We start from the raw sequence: 23,289 nt of genomic DNA on the forward strand, positions 1-23,289 counted from the left end.
AACTTGATTAAAGCTAGAAAAAGTGATAATGTTCATGTAATATATTCTTTAGCATACATTGACATCATATAACAGAAGTAATATACCTCATTTGTTGCTTTTCTTGGTAATAGGATCCTCTTCCACAATTTTGTAGTACACGGGGCCATTTAGGACTGTTACCTTTACACATTGGTGCCGCTTCTTCTCCTAAATTAACATTGTAGTCTCAACCTTGTCTTCTTTTGGGAGCTCAACCTTTGCAATTTGCGCATCACCATTGTCTATCGGCTCTATATAATAAGTCACATCTTGTATAAGTGCCTCCAATCACTCGAGTGGTACTCTATTGGCAGGTATCCAAGATACCAACCCGTGTGCCTCGCCTTGATACATTGGTGGTACATATACAACACTATGGTGAGGTAGAGGATCATTGGCCGACCGAGGACATGTCTTCCTAACAAAAGACTCATCATGACGAGGCTATTATAGCTATGCATGAAACAAACCCTATTGTCTAAAGCTTCAAACGGTATGAGCAATGTGTATAAGACATTAAAAGTGTAAATGATCATATTCGTTGCATCGCAAAGGTTTGAGATTGTGTTTGCTAGTAAATTCATCGACAAACACAATGCTCATGCCTACTATGATGATCACCTCTATATCATCATGATCCTCATTGAAATCCCCATGATGTTAATCTATATGTACTTACACTTGATTTGCATCATTTTTACCAAATAAGACAACATTTTAAAGTGGAGTCCAGGTCCCACTTTGCACATATATAATCCGATCATGATTGCATGAGCAACATATAAATACTTGCAACACAACCAACACAACAAATCATGGTGTGATATATGCCCCTAAAATACTTCATAAAATGTGTGCATCAACCACACGTGATATTTAAAATTCCACCATCAAACTACATATATTAATGCCACAGCATTTAAATGTATTATGTGATGTAATGTGTGCCAAATGGTATCATATATTAATGCCATGTGGCACTAAAATGTAATCAATGACGCATGTATGCCATATGATATATATGGATAATATATGGTACTGGAATATATTCAATGATGTGCACCATGCGACAATATATTTGAATGTCACATGGCACTTGAGTGTAACCATATGGCACAATATAAGGATGCCATCGATGCTGTAAATAGCATGTCCACAAGTTAAATAGAAAACATATGAACAAATTTAAGGAACTAAAATTTAGCCATCTAATTAAAATACATAACAATATACAGATACATACCTTCTACAGTTCCAATATCTCACGCTCAGCTATCAACGATCAGCTACTGAATCAGGGGTGGTTCAGCTAGTTAAGAAATTAATGCAAACAATCAATCTTTAGTAGTTTAATCAAGAGACATTCATAATCTGTAGTTGTCTATTATCATATAATGCACCAAGGCAGCCTTCAGATAATCTTATTCCACTAAGTATGTTCCCTCACTCAGCAAATGACATCTTGATAAGGCAAAGGACCACCAAAGCTTTTAAATTGTTTTCCGTTTCTTTCTTTCTTGCCTGTTCCTAAGCACCTGCATTACAACACAGCATCTTGTTTACATGTCAAATTAGTAATGATGTTATTTATTCAAAGAAATCCTGTACGATGTTCAGAGATGTTAATTTACCTCAAACCAAGTCCATGTGCCATTTACCGTGTACCAATGGGATTTTGAGAACATAAAAGTCACCCATAACAATGCTTATTAAAATAAAATTGGAGTGGCAGTCTGCCATTTACCGTGCCATTTCTTTCTGGCTATTTTTCCGTCCATCCCATTTTGTGGAATAAGCAGTCTTGCCTGATGTTATGATTTAAGAATAGCAATGTAGATACAGAACAGTTCAATTAAAAGTCCAAAATTCAGGTTTTATGTGAGAACCATCTATGGCTGTAGCAACCTTTACACAAGACTATCCTAACTTAGGTAAAAGGAAGAAAAAAACTTACAATCTTAACATCTCAATGTGGGGCTAAAATGACATCTAGACCTAGCAACCCAGATAAAATAGGGGGCCTTGCCAGCAATTAGTGTTCATCCTATAGACGGAGTGAAAAGCAAACACAACCATGTTGCTCCCAAGAAATCAAATATACAGAAACAGGGAGTAGAGGTTAGAAAGACCAAAATTTACAGTACAGTATTGATATGAAGTGCTTTGAGCAATGCTGTGGCCATCTGTTTCACCAAGACTTGACCTCCAGATCGCTGCCCATCCCTGCGCTCTTCAATCAGATTTTGAAGCTTCTGAGGTAGATCATTCTCCACAATGAGTTGTTTAGGCCGTGGATGGTGCTCATAAACAGCCTGCCATATTGGCTCCAAGTAAGACTATATTATTAATGCTGCCACAAAAATCTGAAATCTATAGAAAATTCCACATGAAAAATCTGACGGCAAATAATCATGGTAAAAGAGCACAAAAAAAATTAAACTCGCCTTTATTAGCTTGAGTAAATTGAGACGAGCAATTGCATCTTGGTGGTCAAGCCTTGCAATAAGCAATGGGGTCAAACCATTAACTGCCAATGTTGTATTTATTCGGGATGATTTCCTGCATTACAAAATTATCTCTAAGACTATCAGAACTTTTAAGAAACAAAGGAAAGCTGTACAATAAAAGAGGAAACCAAAACATTGCATTAGCTACAGGAATTAGTTGAAACCCATGAAATAATATTATTTTTAATAAAGATATTTAATATTAAGGAGGATCACATTTTCTTTATTTTTAATAAAAACCTTTTATGGTAAGAAGAATGAAGATTCATTGCACTAGATGAAAGGAGGGGGGGGGTCTTTCCCCTTATCTTTTCTTCCCTTCCCTTTCCTTTTCTTTCTTTTCTCCTTTTTTCTTCCTTCTCTATCTTTCTTTTTCTTTCTTTTCCCTTTCTTTTCCTTTCCTTTCCTTTTTTCTTTCTTTTTTTCTGTCTTTTTATATCAGGCGTATGCCTCCAACACACCTCATGAAAAAAGCGTATGAGTACGCCTCAGAGGTGTCAGTGCCTGTGGCATATGCCTCAGGGAATTTTGGGGGCGCCTTGCCTCCAGACATACGCTCCCATGCCTTTAAAACACTGCCCAGAACATGGTACTGAACAACTTGATATACAACAACAATTTAAGCAAAAGTCAGACAGAGATAAATGTACTTATGATACAAAAGACACGAGTGGTTTTATATAAAAGGAGTCATCTGAGCAGGTTAATGAATCAAGAGATCTTCTAGTTCTCAAACCCATCCACTAACTGGATCTACATTCTTTCTTCTGCATGTGCACAAGCATGCCATTGTATTCTCTACATTCTTCTATTGCATTTTATAGTTGAGTAACATGTTTACTTTATGTTTTATAGCTTTATGAGATATTCTTATAATCAGGGGTATATTTGCCCATCTTGGTATAATGATTAATAAGGGTGATGATTCTAATTTTGCTTTGATTTAATGATGCAGATATGAAAGCACAGAAAGAATCAATGGAGAATTTAATCAGTTATCTAATTCCTATACCAATTTCAGAAATTTAGGCTGATAGGATATACTGATCTCATTTGAGTTTTTAAATTTATTTCCCAGTCATAGGTTAATAGCTATCTTAAGAATAGGGTTTTAAGTTCTCCAACAATTTAAACTCACAATACTATTGTTAGTAATTTCAGATGTCTTTAGAATAGTTTAATTTTAGTAGGATTAGAAACATTTTCTTAGGGTTGTTTTAGGAATTAGTGTCTGTTGGAGTGTCCCTATGGTATAATGGGATATCTGAGTGATAAGAAAATTCAATTAGACATTGAGATGGGATTACTCCAAGTTTCAATCTATAATGGGATATCCAAGTTCATAAGCTAAATCTATAAATAGAGTCATTGAAATTCCAATTAAAAGAGGACGATTTGATGAAATAAAGTTTGGGTTTAAGATATAAAAATAAATAAATAAATAAAGTTTGGGTTTGTAAATTCTAGTTATTGCCAGGAACTTTTCCCTTCTTCCTCTTACCATTTCTTCAAGACCTCTCTTTCTCTCTCTCTCTCTCTTACTATTTCTTCTTATAACCATCCATCTCTTTTCTACCAATATACTTTATTTCTAATCACCCCACGAAGCTTAACACCAGATCTAAAGTTTATAGGACCCCTAGACCATCATACATAATTTGATATCAGTGCCATAAAAAAAATAAAAGAAAATTCAATAAGATGGGAACAATTACAACAGGAGTGATAAGAAATAACCCCCCAAAAATAAACAAACACGAGTCATCAGGTTCTTCTACTAAATACCCTTAGTTCATATAAATATTATGTATGAGACCACGTGATATGGACTTGAAACTTCACAACCTCTGGATACACTTGGGGAAGTCTATCCTAACAAAGTTGTCATTCTCACATAGCCCAAGGTAGTGGAGCAATGGATATCAACTACTCGAGTTGTGACCTAAGGTGTGGGGATGAATGTTTGCAAGAAACGTTAAATTGGACCAAACCCAACATGTTCTTGGACTTTCTAACAGGTTAAACAACTGGGTATTCAGTGGTCACTAAAACCATCTAAATACAAAGAGTGCTGAACCAATACTACACAAACGACTGCGATGAATCTATAACCTATCACTCATCTGTGATGAGTCCACAACTCATCGCACACCTGCGATGAACTTTGGCCCCGCTTAAACTTGTGATGAGTTCCGGACACACGCGAACTTGCGATGAGTTTCGGACTCGCGTGGACTTGCGATGAGTTTAAAGCGATTGTGGAACCGTGACGAATGTGGGCTTACCGTAGGTCATAAACAAGTAGTAGAAACACGTGCGTCGTTAAATAACGTGCGTGACGAGACACCCCGTGGGCCTAATAAAGATAGACAAACTAGGTAATGACATCACCCGTGCCACGTCGGTTTAAAAGGGTCATGGAAGGAAGTAGCACACGTAGATTATGAAAATCCTCAGACGAATGGAAAGTTCGTCCTTAAGATATCCCATAAGACACGTGGTGAAACCCTAGCAGTTCTCCCTAATAACTGATAGCGAATCTAAGATTCCCTTTCCTAATGGGAATCATACGCTTTTGGCTCCTTCCTTTCGGGACCTCGGAATCTCTCCCTATAAATGGGGGTCCAACTCATAACGAGATCATCATTCCATCATCCCATTTGCCCTAAGCCTTTAGCTTACCTCCTGCACTCGGTTTTCCTTTGTCCTTAAAGGAGACCCTCGTACGTAGCCTAGCCACAACACTAACATTAGAATCTCTGGATCAACATGTCTGGGTGGTCTTGGCTTGGTGCTCCAACCACGTTGATACTTCCTGAGTGTGTGCAGGGAGGGGGTTTGTCTCTACTTGTGCCGGTTTCCTCTTAACAAAATCATCAAGTTTCACCTTTTGTACAAATAATCACCTCAATGAAAGGTAGTCCATGAGGTCGTGGTGCGGCGACTGGTGAAAGGTACACCTTCCTCTGTGCCTCTCCTTTGGGTCGATCCCTGGCGGCGGCAGTGGTAGATTGATGGCACGATCTTCCACGAGCTTATTCATGATCATGATCACCTCCTTGGTGCAGGCGAAAGGAGGGATCGGTGCATTATTTCTTCTGCCCTGGACATTGTTGCGGTAATAGGGCCCTGGCCTAGGCCCTCCAATATTGCGAGGTTTTCTGTCCATGGCATAGGCCTAGTTCTTCCCGTACTGTCCTGCTACTAGTGTAGACTAGGACAAAGTGCTTTTGACAGTGTGCGTCATCCTCTCCGTGCACTTCCATAATTGGCTGAAGGTCTCTACTTCTACATTCTCTATGCCTATCCTATAGGCGGGCTGCATGCCTTGCACGCATTGTTCGACGAAACTCTTCTCAGTGACATGTTCGTCAAAAACTGAATGGGTCAGCTTCTGAAATCTAATCACATAGGCCAAAAGATCTTCTCCCGCGCATTGCTCTATGTTGCGCAAGTCATCCATCGTCAGTCTCCGCTCTAAGGTAAACCATTTTGACAAGAACCTCTTTGTCAGTTCTGCCCACGAGTCAATGCTACATGTGGTTAGATTGACAAACCAGGTATATGCCAACCCAGTCAAAGATTTAGAGCTCCCCAACTTTCAGGTCCCCGTTGAGAGCAAAGGACCCCAAAACATCCTCAAACTTGTTCACATGTTCCTGCGGGCTTCCCTTCTGCCTGTCGTACTGTGGCCACTACTGGGGGGGACGTAGCCGGTGGGATAGGGTTTGTAAAGGATTCGATCAGAGTAGGGCTTTTGTAGGACAAGGGAAGCCTAGGCTCTGCTCTAGTATTCCACCATCAACCCTAGAATGTATTCCTTTAGTCGTCATGGCTAAGTGGTGCCTCTATTGTTGGGTTGGTATGGGAAGTGACTAGAGGCTGTTCAACAGTGGGCTAGTTAGTCTGTGCAGGTGTAGAGTTGGTCCTTGCAGGTTACTCAGGCATAGTGGGGTTCTGATTGGCAGACTGGTGGCTGGTGGGGATGGAGGCAGGAGGAGCGGCTGGGGTAAAGGGGGATTGTTCAGTCCTGGCCAACTACTAAAGGAGAAGTTGTAGAGTGGCTCTCATCTCCTGTTGCATCTGCTCCACGCGGTCGAAGCGGGACTCGAACTCGTAGACCTTGATCAAGAGTATTTCAATGTTAACCTGCTCGGTCGACTCCATACCGAACTAGTTCCCAACTTCTGGGTTGACGTTCTCCTGGGTGTTGTCATGTTCTTCAGGAATGGGAGAAGAATAATCTTGCAAGCGGCTTGTTAGACAGTCTTGTATGCCCTTAGCTTCAATCCGATTTGATGTACTTTTGACATTTAGTGTAAATAAATGAAGTGCATGTTTGATTCATGTTGTTTGGTATAATTCTGTGGAAAACCCTAAAACTGAACACTTATAGAGACTCGTGTTAGTTTTAAATGTTCACAGCCATTGGATAAGTCTGGGGAGATTTATCCTGCCAAGGCTGATACTAGTGTGCAACTAAGTGTTGGGATGGCCTGTCTCGGCCACCAGGGTAAGACCCAAGGCACATGCAGTGTGGGATTACTTGAATTCCTGAACCGGACCAGATTTCTAGTATTGCCCTGGACCTAGGAGACAGATGGGCAAAACTGGAAAGTTACACCTGACCCCTAGACTCGATTATGACATTTCACTAGGTGTCGAATCGGGCTGTCTTTGATATGTCAATCAATGAGATCCTTAGCGGGGGTCAAAACCTGGGCATGTTGGGGCAGTCTGAGAATTCATCTGAGTGAGTGAACATAGTGATAGGATCAGCCCCTTTGTCAGACAATGGTAATGATCGGGAATGCACTCTCTCTGATGGAAACCAAATTGCCGACAGTTGATTTCAATCGTTGGAATTTTGTTTTGCAAAATTAATATATATATATATATATATATGTATTTGTACGGTTTCGAAATGTTTGCAAATGGTTTTAATTCCCGGGATCCATGTGAGTAGAGAGTGCGGCACTGTTCCTTGCAGCCGAGGGAGAGGTCCTCTCTTGTCGGGCCGTGCTAGATCATTAAGGGCTGAGAGGTTAAGTGTAAGACCATTTAGAATAATACCTAATGGACTAATCTTGCACCTGCCCAGTCCCTGGGTTTTTATAAGATGGCTTGGCCCAAGGACCACTTAATGTAAGTGTTGGGCCCATAGGGTCCATGTGATGGGCTCAGGGGTTCACTGAGTTTTTCAGTGAATTCGGCTGGGCCTTGTAATAAAGGCTAGGCCAAACCCATGTGGCTGGTGTGTAGATCAATGCTTGGGTCCCACACCATACAAAGAAGCCCAACTGGGTAGCAGATTGCAAACTAGTTAAACACTGAACACTTAATGGGCCAAAAGCCCATTTCGAGCTGGGCTGATATGATCACCCATCTATGGGGCGAATCTAAGATTAATGTTAGTAAAAGGATTGGGCCTTTAACCTTATCCACTCCAGGAGACCAAATTCAAATTAGATTTGAATCTGGTAACCTCCTGATAAGATCAGGAGTAAGCTAACTTAATCTGCAGATAGGATTAAGATAATCCCCTATCCAAATACTGATTTGGATTGGGATAACTCCTAATTATGAAGTTTTCTTAATCAAGAAGAAAGGAGGAGAAACCCAAGAGGAAACATCAGATTTCGAACCAAGTTTTTTGGCAAGAAAACTCCCTACGAATTGAGATTAGATCTCATACAGACTCCAGAGAGAAGAGAAGCAGTTCAGCCATCTTAGTCCCAAGAGTTCTCCTCCAATCGCCGCCATTCCCTCTCGCAAGATTTGATCTTTGCAGCAATAGGAAGTCAAGAAATCAGTTCTTGACATCAGTCTTGCAAGAAAGATTGAAAAAGATTCGGTGTTCAGTGTTTCCAGAGGGTTCTTGCAAAGGATCCAGTGTGTAGGATGCACCCTGCTGGTTCTGTTCCACCCACAGCTGTGTCATCTTCAGCAGGATCGGTTCTTGGTGTCTTCTTTGGGCGTGAACACCAACTTTGGGAGATACTGTTTCTCCGGATCAGGTATAATCCTCCATTTTTCCTTTTGGTTCAGATCTGGTTCGATTATGGTTCAAGTAGAATCATTGAATATTGTATTCTAAATTTAGGGAATGCGATTCCCAGTAGGGAGAAGGTAGGAAAATTTTTGAAATTCGCCCACCCATTCCGCAACCTTTATGGCGTCCATTAGATGGATCCTACCATTCTTTCAGCATCCTCTGTGATCAAGGAAGTGTTAGACAGTTTTGTATGCCCGTAGCTCCAATCAGTTTTGATGTACTTTTGATAGTTAATGTAAATAAATAAAGTACATGTTTGATTCATGTTGTATGGTATACTTTTGTGTAAGACCCTAAAACTAGACACTTAATGAGACTTGTGTTATTTTTAAATGTTCACAGTCGTTGGATAAGTCTGGGGAGATTTATCCTGTCAAGGCTGACACTGGTGTGCTGCCAACTGTTGGGGTGGCTTGTCTCAGCCGCTAGGGTGAGACCCAAAGCACACGCAGTGTAGGATTACTTGAAACCTTGAACCGGACCAGATTTCCAGTATTGCCCTGGACCTTGGAGATTGATGGGCAAAACTGGAAAGTTACACCTGACCCCTAGACCCGATTATGGTACTGCACTAGGTGTCGGATTGGGTTGTCTTTGATATGCCAATCAGTGAGATCCTTAGCGGGTCAAAACCTAGGTATGTTGGGACAGTCTGAGAATTCATCTGAGTGGGTGGTCATAGTGACGGGATGAACCCCTTTGTCGAACAAAGGTAATGATCGAGGATGCACTCTCTGATGGAAACCAAACTGCCGGCAATTGATTTCAATCATTGGAATTTTGTTTTGCAAAATTTATATATATGATATATACTTATATATGGTTTCAAATTGTTTGCAAATGGTTTTAATTCCCGGGATCCATGTGAGTAGAGAGTGCAGCACTGTTCCTAGCAGCCGAGGGAGAGGTCCTCTCTTGTCGGGCAGTGCTTGATTATTATGGGCTGAGAGGTTAAGTGTAAGGCCATTTAGGATAATACCTGATGGGCTAATCTTGCATCTGCCCACAGTCCCTGGGTTTTTATAAGATGGCTTGGCCTAGGGACCACTTAGTGTTGGGCCCATAGGGTCCATGTGATGGGCTCAAGGGGTTCACTGGGCTTTCTAGTGAATTCGGCTAAGCCTTGTAACAAAGGCTGGAACGAACCCATGTGGCTGATGTGGAGATCAATGCTTGGGTCCCACGCCATACAAAGAAGCCCAACTGGGCAGCAGTTTGGAAACTTATTGAGCACTAATTACTTATTGGGCCTAAAAGCCCATTTCAAACTGGGCTGATCTGATCACCCACTTAAAGGGGCGAATCTGCAGATAGGATTAAGACTAAACTCCTGATGAGATCAAGAATGGGCTGATCTAATCTACAGATAGGATTAAGATTATCCCCTATCCAAATACAGATTTGGATTGGGATAACTCGTAATTGGATTAGGAGGTTTCTTAATCACTAAGAAAGGAGAAAACCCTAATAAAGAATTACAAGAATTCGACCTAGGGTTTTTGCAGTTAACACTCTCTGCAATCTGAGATAGGATCTCATCCTCCTTAAGCTGAAAACTGCATTCACGCCACTTTCAGCCTAGGAATCTCCTCCAGCCGCCACCACCTTGCTGCATAGTTCGCGAACTCCATTGAAGAGAGAATCAAGAAATCTGTTCTTGATATCAGTCTTTGCTGAAAGGCTGATTTGGTTCGGTGCTCTAAGCCTCCAACGAGTTCTTGTGAAGAGTTCGATATGTGAGACGTACACTCTTGGTTCTGCCCCACCATCGCTGTGTTATCTTCAGCGGGAGCAGATCTTGGATCTTTCTTGGGCGTGAACACCGACGTTGGGAGATTTTGATTCTCCGTATCAGGGTATAACCCTTCCCCTAATCTTTGGTTCAGATCTGGTCTGGTTTGGTTCGAGTAGATCCTTGAATATTTGATTTTAAAATAAGGGAATGCAATTCCCAGTTGGAAGAAAGGTAGGAAATTTTTGAAATTCGCCCACCCATTCCGCAACCTTTTTGGCGTCCATACGATGGATCCTACCATTCTTTCAGGAAGAACCAAAGATTCTAAGTATCTGGTTCATCTATCTTCGGCTGAACCAAAGACAGGGGGCTAAAAATCAAATACTGCTTCAGTTGTCTTCGGCAAAGCATTGCCCTATCATGAAATTGGGGGGCTATATTCCTAAAACGATAGACTCCCTTTAACCAATAGGGGACTGGTTATGTCTTTCTATAAGACAATTTCTGTTGATTCGCAATGGGGCTCAAACCTTCGCCAACCAATTCGACACACGTATGCCACTCAATAAAAAGCAACTTGTATAAAGACAAGGGGGTTGAATCACAGAAAGCAACTTGTCAAAAGATAGGGGGGCTGGATTACAATGAAAACAAAAAGTTACTCCAAAACAAACGCACCCGATTCTCATCTAGATAACATCCCTAAGTCGGATGCCATTATGCTTATTGATAAGTAGGGGGGCTAATAACCCACCCAAATTAAAATTTCCCACACACAAAGTCCATAGAACTTGCCATCAAGAGCAAGAACGACCACCAGACCTAATGCGAAAGAATCTGGGTACCACAACACCTACAATCCTCATCCCCATCACCCCATTACAAAAATTCAAGGCAAACCCAATAACGGAAATAATTATCAATAAGCTCCCACTTACCGATAAGCAAGGGGCTAATGCAAGTATATAGTGGTCACTCAGACCATCTGAATACAGAGGGTGTTAAACCAATACTACACATCTGCGACGAGTCCACAGCTCATCGCACACCTGCAATGAACTTTGGCCCCACTTGAACTTGCGATGAGTTTTGGATTTGCCCGGGCTTGCGATGAGTTTAAAGCGATCGGGAAACCGCGACGAATGTGGGCTTACCGTAGGTCATAAACAAGTAGTAGAAACACGTGCATGACGAGACACCCCATGGGCCTAATAAAGACACACAAGCTAGGTAATGATGTCACCCGTGCCACATCGGTTTAGAAGGGTCACAAAAGGAAGTAGCACAAGTGGATTATGAGAATCCTCAGACGAAAGGAAAGTTCATCCTTGAAATATCCCATAAAACACGTGACGAAACCCTGGCAGTGCTCCCTAATAACTGACAGCGAATCCAAGATTCCCTTTCCTAATGGGAATCATACGCTTTTGGCTCCTTCCTTTCGGGACCTCGAGATCTCTCCCTATAAATGGGGGTCCAACTCATAACGAGATCATCATTCTATCATCCCATTTGCCCTAAGCCTTTAGACTATCTACTACACTCGGTTTTCCTTTGTCCTTCAAGGAGACCCCTGTACGTAGCCTAACCACCACACTTACAATTTTTTTTGGTATTGAATCATCGTCGGGTGACCCCATAGGGGCCATGTTTCATTTTTTTTTCTTGGCACAGTACAATCCTTTTCAACAACAATAACTTCTCTCAAAGGTGTGATGGGAATCGATAGCGGGGCTCAAAACTGCATATCTTCTGGGAGTACCCAGTGTATGTACCAACTGAGTCACCATTCAGTTGGTTGGTATTAGATTGAGTATCAGACTTATTTATCTTTGATATACCAACCAATGAAATCTTTTTGGGGTCAAATATCTAGGTATGTTGGGACATTCCAAAATGATATGTCGACTTATGATCAATGTAATAGGATCTGCTAGTACATTAAGTCATAGAGAATACTTTGTACAAACTTCCTCCTTGGAATCTTGAATATGTCGACAAAAGGATTATGTGAATCTTCAATAAACAATCCAATGGTTTTGGAAGTTGGACACCATGTAATGAAGAAAGGGAAAAAGTCCTTCCTTTAATGTGGTGTCAAGTGTTTATAGCAAAGAGATTGATTGCAAGTTATTAATTGGAATGTATTGACTTGATTATCACATAATGGGTTGAACCAATGGACTTGGGCCTTGGGGATGGTAAGGTCCCAAGTATCCCTAAGGCCCAAGTAGTTTTAAGTGTTTAGACACTTAATGGGCTTGATCACTTAAGCCCATAAAAATTATGGTCGAATTAGCCTGAAATGGGTGATTAAAACTTAATTGGCCAAACCCACTGGATTGTATAAAGCATTTGACATTTTTGGCTCTCCCATTAAGTTGTGGGACCCACACCATAAAAGTTGTAATCTCCTAATTAATAGAGTTCTAATGGATAATTAAGAGTCTTACATAAGAGTCCTAGTAAAACTATGTGATTTGACTAGTATGACTAGTTAGATGGATTCTGATTTACTAGCTGGTTTAAGAAAGCTGGACTCTCTCTAATATTATTTTAAATGAGTTAGGAGTTGTAAATAGATTAAGAGAGGGCTCTTGCAACCCCCCCCCCTCCCCCCCAAGTAATAAAGAGAGAGGAATTAGAAGGGATCAAACCATGTAAGTTCTCTCCTACTAGCTGAATTCAATCCCACCATTGTGAGACATTTAAACTAGGGTTTTGAACCCCATTCGACCAGACCTTTTATCCATTCCTTCTATCACATCCAACAAAAGAGATCTCTAACAATTTGCTTACCTCCACCTCCATGTTGACTAACTCCTTGTGCACAACATGAGTTTCATCCACAATGACCTCCTTATCTTTGAAGGGTTTAGTCAAGACCTCCTTGCCTCTTCTATTTGATTCTTCTAATGGCTTTGTTTTATATTTTCTACTACCCATTGCCCTACTTAAGAAATCTTTTGAACCCTTAATTGGATACTTCTTTCCCAACCCCTCTTTATCAGAAAGAGAAAAAAAAACTACTTAATAACTGTCATTGCTAGACTTGACCATGCTTGAAACCACTTAAACTCTTTTTCACTTTTCCAAAATAAACCCTAATTTGTTGGAAGGACCAACACCACAAACTCCTTTTAACCAAGAGATCTTCATAACATGAACCAGCTGGCCATTTTTTGAGGTCTTCATCTTTTTTGGACAAACCAAAGTTTTAAATTTCTCCTTACCCTCTTTCGATTCGTCAGCCTTGCCACCCTTCATCCTTCTTCCCAAATCATAACCCAATCTTCCAACAAATATTTCAAAAAAAAAAAAAAAAAACACTCCTGATATCACATCTTCTAGCACAACCCCCATAACATCCAAAAAACAAGATGAAACACTACCATACCCCATTTCCATTCCACCTCCTACCTCTTTTAGGGAATCACCAACTCCACTCACCAAATTCCCTACTGCCAAGCTCCTAGATTCCAAAGGAATTGGAGCTGTAGCCAAGCCCAACACGATTGCCATCCCTCCACTTAGGTCAGACATAGTTACTTACCTCCCCCACCACCGAAGAGAAGATGTCACTCTCTAAAACTTTAGGACCCCTGGCAGCACTAGGGGGGGAAGTGATCTTACCTTGTTTGGCAACAATATTGTTGACAAAACTAATTCCCCATGAGAAGAAGCCCCAATAAAATCAAAACCACAACCTTGTTCCTGTACATCCGTTTGAAAAACCTTGGCATTCACCTCCCCCCATCGCTGAAGGTCTGAGGAGAATGGCGAACTGAACCTAGTGGAGGAGGGGAGGAAAGGAGTTGGGCAAACCCCTAGAGGGGCTACTTACATACCCTCTATCGGCAAAGCTGAGAGCATCAACTCCTCTATCATGCGCCTCAGGGTGTTTTGGGGGCACCTCAGGTTGTACGCCTCCCACACCTTTTAAAACATTGATTACAAGTTGAAAGGTTTAGCAATGCAGGCCAAAACCAAAACGGACTATAGTAATAAAAAATAATTTGAGGGCCTATAATATAACAATGGATATGACACTAAAATGCATGTAATGAATCCCATTAGTTGGGGTAAGGTTTATTGAACTTGTGTTTTAGATCACTCAGACTCCATATGCATTGTGTGATTCCAATTACCATGTGCACATGCCATGTAATACTGTTGGTAAATCACCTTTACTATAATTAATACAACATATGCAATACATTTATGCATATAAAATCTATCTTGGAAGAAGATTTGTAGTTGTGCCCTTTAGTATTGAAGGCCACAAAACCAAGGAATCTTTGACAAGGAGATATGCTTTAGAGCCAAAAAAAAAAAAAAACTCAAATATGAGGTGAAATATGGTATTTATGTAGATTTAGGGAGTGAAGACGTGGTCATTCCAATGAGCCCCCACCCCACACACTATATATAGATAATGCTTGAAAGTAGAAAATGGTAAACAAATTCTTACACATGGATGGGAAAGAAAAAGATATGTGGATGGCAAGACACATACGTGATAATTTTCAAAAAGGGCTCCAGTATATTCACAAAATGTTGCTCTGGACATCTCTGGAAGAACTTCACCAATTTCTGAACAGCTTCCTTTTTGAGTAAAGCTTGTTCTACTTTTTTGTTATCATTGTCATGTGCCAAACAGACTGCAAGAGAATCCAATGCGGTCACTGACCAGAGTTCATCATCCAGCAGACTCAAGTACACATCCAGCCCACCATGGGCCCTTAACTGCTCCCTTGAATTACGAGATGCATGCGCCATATCACACAGCAGAGGCAATGCATACTGTTTCAAGGGTGAATCTGACATGATGAAACGCATCAAGTGTGGAATAATTCCATTTTCAGCAGCCTGCTCCTGCCGCCTCTTGTTTATTTTGCAGAGATTGAAAAGCGCATTGAGGACCTTCAATGATGGGAAATTGTCAGAAAATATCCAAAATTGAGTCGTGGAAGAAAAAAAAAATATGAATGTACACAAATTATGATAGAAAAATTTGTTCTAAAACCATCATACATTTGCTCAATAACAAGATAGAAAATAAATTACAACCGCAACATTCAACTACCTACTCTAAGCGATAGGGAGACTATCAAATCTCAATGAAGCTGTATGCAAACCATATAACTACATATAGGGAAGTGATGAGGTGTCCAGTCCAAACCATGCATCAGATAGAGAACTCTATGAATCAGTTATCTGCCCTGACAGGTGGGCTGTTCAGGTCTGCGGTTCTGTAACTGCTGTGACAGCAGTTTTTTCTTCCTTAGTTCCTATTAAAACTTCAATGGTTGTGTGGAAAATTGATGAATTATTGTTCGGAGGGACTGGTCAGACCTGATTTTTGATATGTTTTGCACATCTGAACTGGTTCAGTAGGGTTGTAATCTGAGAACAAGTGATGGTGTGTGATCAGATTTGATTATTCTGTGTGAGAACAAGATTTTTTGTGCCTAGAACTGTGGCTGAACTAAGGCTTTAACCTTTTTTTTTGACTGAACTATGATTCTGAACTTAACTGAGAACTAGTTCTTTGACTGAATTGTGACTGAACTGAAATCAAGTTCTATGTCTTGTGAGGATTCTAGTCAGAGTGGATTGAGTGGAGGTTTTGACATGAGCTTTCCCATGGCTATGATTCCCTTTGATGGTCTCAATTACCTAGAATGGTCAAAGGGAATCAAGCTCTACATAACTGCAAGCGGAAAAGTGGGGTATATCAATGGTAGAGTTAGAGACCCCAATCTGGAGCATTGTTTAAAATGTCCCTGATTTCCCTAATATTTCCACGACATATTTCCATTTCCATGGGTAGCAACACAAAATTTTACTGGAATCGACATTTCCCCAATGAACACTACCAGACCTACATGGAGTACAAGAGATGGCATCCACGACATATTATGGAATTTTACTAGAATTGACATATTCCCTAGTGAAAACTACCAGTACTATGTGGAGTAGAAGAGATAGTATTATAACATAAGTTGGTGACAATATTATAGATATGTGAAGTAACAAGTTATTGTCCACCTAACTTACATGATTACAACTTTGAGCTAGCTCAATATTCATTTAAAACATTAAGTTAAATAATAGTTTTTGTTTCTGTAGTAGATTATTTGGTTGATCTATTACAACCATTTACATTTTCTCTGAGTTTAAATTTTGCTTTAACTAATTCTATCATGAAGTTCTAAAGCTTAAGGTTTACAGGGCAACTTCAGAACATATTCTTTTGTCTATAACCTTAGTTTCTTAGTTTTGTTTAATAATTTGGAACAAGATAATAATTTAAAAAGGTGTGCCTACGCTTCTTTTGTTATTTCATAAAATACCATTCTATATTTTGCATATTTTACAATGTTTCCACCATGTCTATAATTTTTACAATATTTTCATACGATATTTCTGACATTTCCGACACGTTTCTTATATTTGGATGACCGACATTTCTAATGACATCGACATTTTAAACCTTGGAAGAAATGGAAGGAGGTACTGTTGATGACTACAATAAAAATGAAGTTGAACTTCCTAGTGGAGATGAAGATGCTTTGAAAATCTTAATTGTATTGTAAACTTGTCAAAAAATTAAATATAAATATAATAAAAGGCAAAATATATATAGGAAAATGACTTGACCCTATTTTTAATCTACATCTACCATTATGTACTTAACAATAGAATTTACCACTTATACAATAGAAGACTAAGATGAAATAATCAAGTTTGACTTGAAAATCAAACAAAATCTACATACAATGGCTTTAATATCTTGTTTCTTTGAATTTCAAGTGTGACCTTAGACTTTAATATCTTGATTGTTTGAATTTCAAGTGTAAACTATGTCTAATTGTCTTTGTGACTGAATTGCAATAATGGCTTGATGTTTTTTTTGAAAGGTAAGGTAAAATTTTATTAAAAGGAGGAGCAAATGATACAACAGCTTCCTAGCCATACTAAGACTAGCCAAGGAAACAACTCAGATTACAGACTCCAAATAGACTGGGACCTCAACACCTCAGGGACATTCAGGTGCTTAAACTCAGATTTTACAGAAAACTAATATACCAATTTACTGACTGCACACTGCACCAGATCATCTGGACTTTTTGACTTGTTACAGAAAATTCTATTGTTTCTTTCAGTCCAATTGACCATAAAATAGCTGCAGGGACAGGTCTCCAAACCAGCTTTCCTTTTTTCTCAAATATCAGCACAGCAGGTCTTTGACTGATCATGAAATTACCCAACAGAGACCACCAGATAAATCCAAAAGCTGCAGCCCTCTTCTATCCAGACTGGTTCTAGTAAGTTTAGGTATTTAACTTTTTTAATTATATTATTCAAGTTTTTGATTAAAAAAAAATGTGCCTTGCTTCAATAAGTTCATACCTCACCTTGCTCTTTCAAAACACTTCCACAACCACATACTAGAAGGATAAACATGATTGAACAGGTTTATAATGACTAGAATTTTCAACCTCAAAGTTAAGAACCTATTCTTGATGATGAGGAAGATGTGGGAAGTGATGCTCATTGGGATTTTGCTGAATAAGAAAGAAAGTCTTTTAATGCGATCAAGTGCATCTTTCATGCAGCCAAACAACCACTATGTGATACACAAGTAAAGAAACACCTAGAAGTAGCCAATGCCAAGTACAATGAAGCAGCTGAACAGCATAGATATTCTAAAGTTTTTAAAGAAGGCATTTCAAAAATTTAATTTTCAATTAAGACACAGAAAGCTATATCTGGCATATTGTCATCCAATTTGAACATATTAAGTGCAAAGCAAAAAAAGAAAAAAAAAAAGAAAGAAAAGACTCACTTCACTATGTATCTGATGTATGAGAGGTCCTTCTTGGAGATCAAGATTTGGAATCAAATGTTTGATTGCATCAGCACGCTGAAGATTCTCTAAACAGTTTGGATCGGTTGACAAATGGTTGATACACTTCAATAACTATAACATAGAATAAGAGAAAAGATAACAATGTCATAGATTTGAAATCAAAATTATAAAGAGAGAAACCTCAGTGGTACAGCATCAGCATGTTTCTTTTCTCAAACCTTCAGAAGTATAGGAGGTTCTATCTTATTGAACATCTGGAAAAGACGGCTAAGCAAGCTCTGGCTACACATGTAAGATTTAACTGTTGTGTCTGCTTGGGCAAACTCAAGCAGTAGGTCAGCAACCTTCTCAAGGTACTCCCTAGCCACATCAGCATTCAATGTTGACACCATGTGTGAAAGTAATCCAGAAGATGTTGCACTTCCTGGTCTAGCATTTAGAACACCTGAGCCAGAGAGTACACCTGATGCAGTCTGAGATGCAATGCCAGATGTTGAGGCAGCTCCTTCATTAGACATTGGTGGTCCTAACTTCTTGGTTACTGTTTTGTGTGATAATCTTGGAGCGGAGTCAAGATTTCCATTTTCTCTTCCACGACCAGAAACCTCTGTAAACAGAAGGAAAATTTTACTGATAAGTAATACTAAGAAATAAATATATACAAGTGTTACAGTCACTCCTTGTGCAAGCACTAATAAGTTAATTATGGCACCTCCCATAACTTAATAGTCAATAACAACAGAAAGAATAAATTAGAGTTGCAATTTAAGCAATCGGGAGCTGAAAAAAAAAAAGAAAGTCTTTTTTTACCTGCAAATAATCAGAGTTAGTTACCTGCAAATTCTGCCATCAGAAAATCTAATTCACCATTTGTTTTCCTTTCTGCGGATGAATGTAACAATGGCAGTATGCTTTCATGTCTCTCCAATCCAGAGAGCTGGCGTACATACTCAAGCTGACCAGAGAAATGTCTGGATGGAGGTTCCTTGTCCAACAAACTAAGAAGTGGTCGAATTTGCTCTTGCTGAGAAGCTAATGTGGTTGGGAAACCATTAGATGCATTCTCCGTTTGTTTTAAAGGCTTGTCAGTAGAAATCCTATTGTCCAAGTTAGTGACTCGTTGTCTAAGGTCAACTTCTGCTCGAGAAGTATCATTTTCTATAACTGTTGGCTCCGGAAACTTGGAAGCAACTGAAGCTTCCATTACAGTGTGGTTTGACTGAGCTTTATCACTATCACCAAGAAAGTACCTGGAGTCTTGGTTGGCATCTGATCTTTGGGAGTATGAAGCTGAAGCACGCGATGGTTCCATTGTTCCAGTTGACAAAGGATGGTCAATAACCCCATGTCTAACCTTAAGCACATCAAGTTGATCAGGACTAGAAAGGGGTATTTCACCTTGTGTTGAAACAGGAAAGCTAGAATCTAGAGGACCAGATCGTGGTCTTGGAGCTAAACCATCCCCTTGAACATACCCACCTGCCAATCGAGTTGCTTCATTCAAACTGTGAAGGGTGTTAATGAGCCTTATAAGTATACCATTCTTTGCAGCTATGCGACAGAAATCATTTCTAGGTGTTGAACGCTGAAGCATAAAGACCTGCCACATGCCATCAATGGCTAGATGAACCATTTCTCTGGAGAGGTAGAAGAAATTAATCAATACATTTGGGGTAATATACTGAAAAAAAAAGAGGAAAAATAAAGAAAAAGAAGGAAGAAAAAAGAAGAAGCTCAGCAGGTATAAAATCCTCTGACTGATGCCGATGAAAAATAAAATGCATTACAACCTCCACACACACAGCCTACTTTTGTTGTACATGTAAATGAAGGCATCACAGATACAATAACACAATGGTTCCTGCTTAGAAAATTATGATCTTCAGCCTCCACATAAGAATGCAACTTGGGTTCACTTAACCAAATTCCCACCCAGCATGTACAGGGCTTTTACATGGGGTGGTCTTAGATTTTCAGGCTCTGCTCTGGACCTAGGCCTGACTCCACCTCAGGTTGGTATAGGGTTGAAGTCACAAGTGGCCCAAACCTGCCCAAGCCTTTGGGTAAAGTACAAATATATATTTACAGTGCTCATTTATACTACAAGTGTACACACATATCTTACATAATCACACAAGTTTGCATGCATTTGTTATTTAGACAAGGCTATGCATGCATACACTGTAAGCCATTAGGTACTAATGTAATTTCTATATTTTCTCCTATTTTCTTTTCTAAATTGGACCATACAGCCCAAGTAAAATGTCCAAGTGCAAAAAAAAAGATCCTCTACTGAACCAAGCCAAAGCCTAGCTTGAGTTATGTCAAGGTTTAGCTACAACTGACTTGGGGTGCCCATACCAGGCTTTACCTCAGGGTGCATCAGGCCTCAGGCTAGGGCCCAAGTCTCATAGTTGGACCTGGATTAGCCCTAAACCCTTCCTCACCCTTGGCCAACGTATCAGTTGCCCAATCGAGGTAATGCAGTAGGATAAACCATCACATAACAGAAGAGAGCGGAATAGAGAGAGAGAGAGTAGAGAAAGAGGACTTGTGGAATAACAATGTTATTTCCCGCCTAACTTACATGATTACCACTTTGAGCTAACTCAAATATTCATTTCGAACAGGAAGTTAAATATTAGTTTTTATTTGTGTAATAGATTATTTGGTTGATCTATTACAACCATTTACATTTTCTATGAGTTTAAATTTTGCTTTAACTCATTCTATCATTAACTCTGTATCTTAATGTTTACAGGGCAATTTGAAAATGTATTCTTCTGTCTATAACCTTAGTTTCTTAGCTTTGTTTAATGATTTGGAACAAAATAATAGTTTTAAAAAGTGTGCTTATGCTTCTTTAATCATTTCATAAAATAGCATTCTATAATTTGCATACTTTACAATGTTTCCACCATGCCCATAATTTTTACAACATTTATGTACGATATTTCTGACATTTCTGGCGCTTTTCTTAGGATGATCAACATTTTCACCCACACTGATATTTAAACTTTGGATTCTGGGTTTTTACCATGGTAATGAGCCATTTGAAACCTAATGTTCTGATACCAAAACTGATGCAGTAGAACTTCAATAACCTATCACAAGACAGAAAGAGAGGAATAGAGAGAGAGAGAGAAGAGAAGAGAAGAGAAAGGGTAGAGAAAGAAATCCCAAAGAATGACTCCAAGGGTCCTAGAACCACTCTAGGGTTTGTAGGAATCGCTACATACAAAGGCTTGCAAAAGAGCTCTCAAGAAATCATCATTCATTCATTAGCTTGAAAGGAAGAGAATACATCTATCTATAAAGTGACTTGTATGGCTCGGAATACTGTTCACCATAATTACAAAAAAATGTCACTCCTTCTATTGTGCATCAAGAAACACAATAACTTTCTACCCACTAAAAAATTGAAAGAGAAGCACTACTAGGCTAGAGGAACAAAATGCTATATAGCCCAGGCCCACATGGGACTGGTCATAATGATGAAAATACCCCTGACGAGATCAGTCCAAGTCCCAGGAGTCTTGCCATGCGAAATCAGAACCTGTTTGTTGTCCTTCTTATGAGAATAGGTCTTATAATGCCTGGACTGATCCCTACCACTTGGAGGCCACCAGAACATGATATTCACACCAGATGCTGAATTGGTAACCAAGGTTCACCAGTTCTATCTCTGATCCATTGAATAATATTACTTGATTAACCACCCAGCATCACTACATCATCTTTGAAACATTAAAAGCAAATCTGTACTCTAATAGAATTCCCTGAGCCAATAAGACCTGAGTAGACTAATTTGTTGCTCTGTACACACCCCAATCAAAAACAAAAAAAAGAAAAAGAAAAAAAGAAAAGCTCTAAGACCATACCATTAGGTACCTATGACATTCAATCTTAAGAACATCCTATCCTAAAAATTGAAAATCTAATCCATGCATAAAATGGATGAAGTACAAACCTGTATTTTGCATAGTCAGCCTCAAGAAAGCCCACCAAAACAGGTATTCCACGGCAAGCAATGAACATTTGCAATGTCAAGGAGCTGGATAACAGAAGCTAACATGATCAATTCAAACTAATCAACAATGTATTAAAAATACTATATAACAATAGAATGTATATAACGAATCTACACCTTGATTGACAAAGCTGCTGCAAGAAATAGGCAGCCTGCATACGAACTTCTCGGGGTCGATCAGGTACCGCAAAGCTCATGATAACAGGAATCTGATTTAATTTGCAAGACAATCAATATTAATAAAAGAATAAACGACAACCCAATAACAACAGCCAAAAAAAACCCTATATAACGTTCAAAGTATTCTCACACACTCATCCTCTTGATTTAACCACTGCATTTTTAGACTCAGGCCCACAATTCCATATGTGACAATAAGAATAGCTATCTAATAATCAATTAAATCGATAAACCTACCAGTGAATAACAACTGAAAAAATATATAAATTGGATGGCAAGGGCCAACTAGTTGGGACAATTTTACATTCTAATTTTTTTTGAAAAACAGCATTAGAGGGCCACAAATCTCAATGGAATTAACAAAAGAAAGTTCCCTGACTCAAATGTACACCTAAGAGGTAATATGGTACTTACCAAGCCAACAAGACATGCATTTTCTTGGAAACCAGTATTATCTTTGATTATCTGGTTTATAATTTGAAGAACAGAACATATAACCTGCATTTGTTGAATCATATGGAAAAAGTTAAAACAAAATGTGGAAAGCCACCATATTGAACTTGTTGAGATGCTAATGGAAAGGAAGACATCAAATCAGAAGATGAAACCACCAATAAAGCAAACTTACACGAGTTTTAGGAACTTCAAGCAATTCCATTAAGGGGAGAAAACCATGTTGAGAAACAAAGACAATTTTCTGGTCTGGACGCTCTTGAAAGAAAGCATTAAGCTTCTGACATGTAGAAACAATCACATCTTCCGACTCTTCTGGCCTTAGTGACCCAACTAATCTGCTAAATTCTACAGCCTACAAATGGGAAAACATATAATATTCATTCAAGGTCAGTTGATCTATATCAAATTAATTCCCTTACTCTGTTTAAA

The 23,289-nt window shown here is 39.3% G+C and overlaps 1 protein-coding gene across 2 annotated transcripts in view; it reads right to left on the reverse strand.

Annotated features, from left to right (window-relative positions):
• Positions 1-1,803: 1,803 nt before the first annotated feature.
• Positions 1,804-23,289, reverse strand: part of LOC104589884 (MAP3K epsilon protein kinase 1-like) — a 76,364-nt gene continuing 54,878 nt past the window's right edge. For both annotated transcript variants that reach the window (XM_010248336.3, XM_010248337.3), the window contains exons 15-24: positions 23,033-23,212; positions 22,819-22,902; positions 22,342-22,433; positions 22,165-22,248; positions 19,029-19,831; positions 18,413-18,801; positions 18,171-18,305; positions 14,835-15,241; positions 2,466-2,580; positions 1,804-2,333 (exon numbers count right to left, since the gene is read on the reverse strand). In XM_010248336.3, the coding sequence (XP_010246638.1) occupies positions 2,157-2,333; positions 2,466-2,580; positions 14,835-15,241; positions 18,171-18,305; positions 18,413-18,801; positions 19,029-19,831; positions 22,165-22,248; positions 22,342-22,433; positions 22,819-22,902; positions 23,033-23,212 (2,466 nt within the window). In that variant the 3' untranslated portion in view covers positions 1,804-2,156. The remainder of the gene's footprint in view (positions 2,334-2,465; positions 2,581-14,834; positions 15,242-18,170; positions 18,306-18,412; positions 18,802-19,028; positions 19,832-22,164; positions 22,249-22,341; positions 22,434-22,818; positions 22,903-23,032; positions 23,213-23,289) is intronic.

The sequence above is a fragment of the Nelumbo nucifera genome, chromosome 7, assembly GCF_055504915.1.
Source record: "Nelumbo nucifera cultivar China Antique chromosome 7, China Antique-T2T, whole genome shotgun sequence".
NCBI classification, from domain to species: domain Eukaryota; kingdom Viridiplantae; phylum Streptophyta; class Magnoliopsida; order Proteales; family Nelumbonaceae; genus Nelumbo; species Nelumbo nucifera.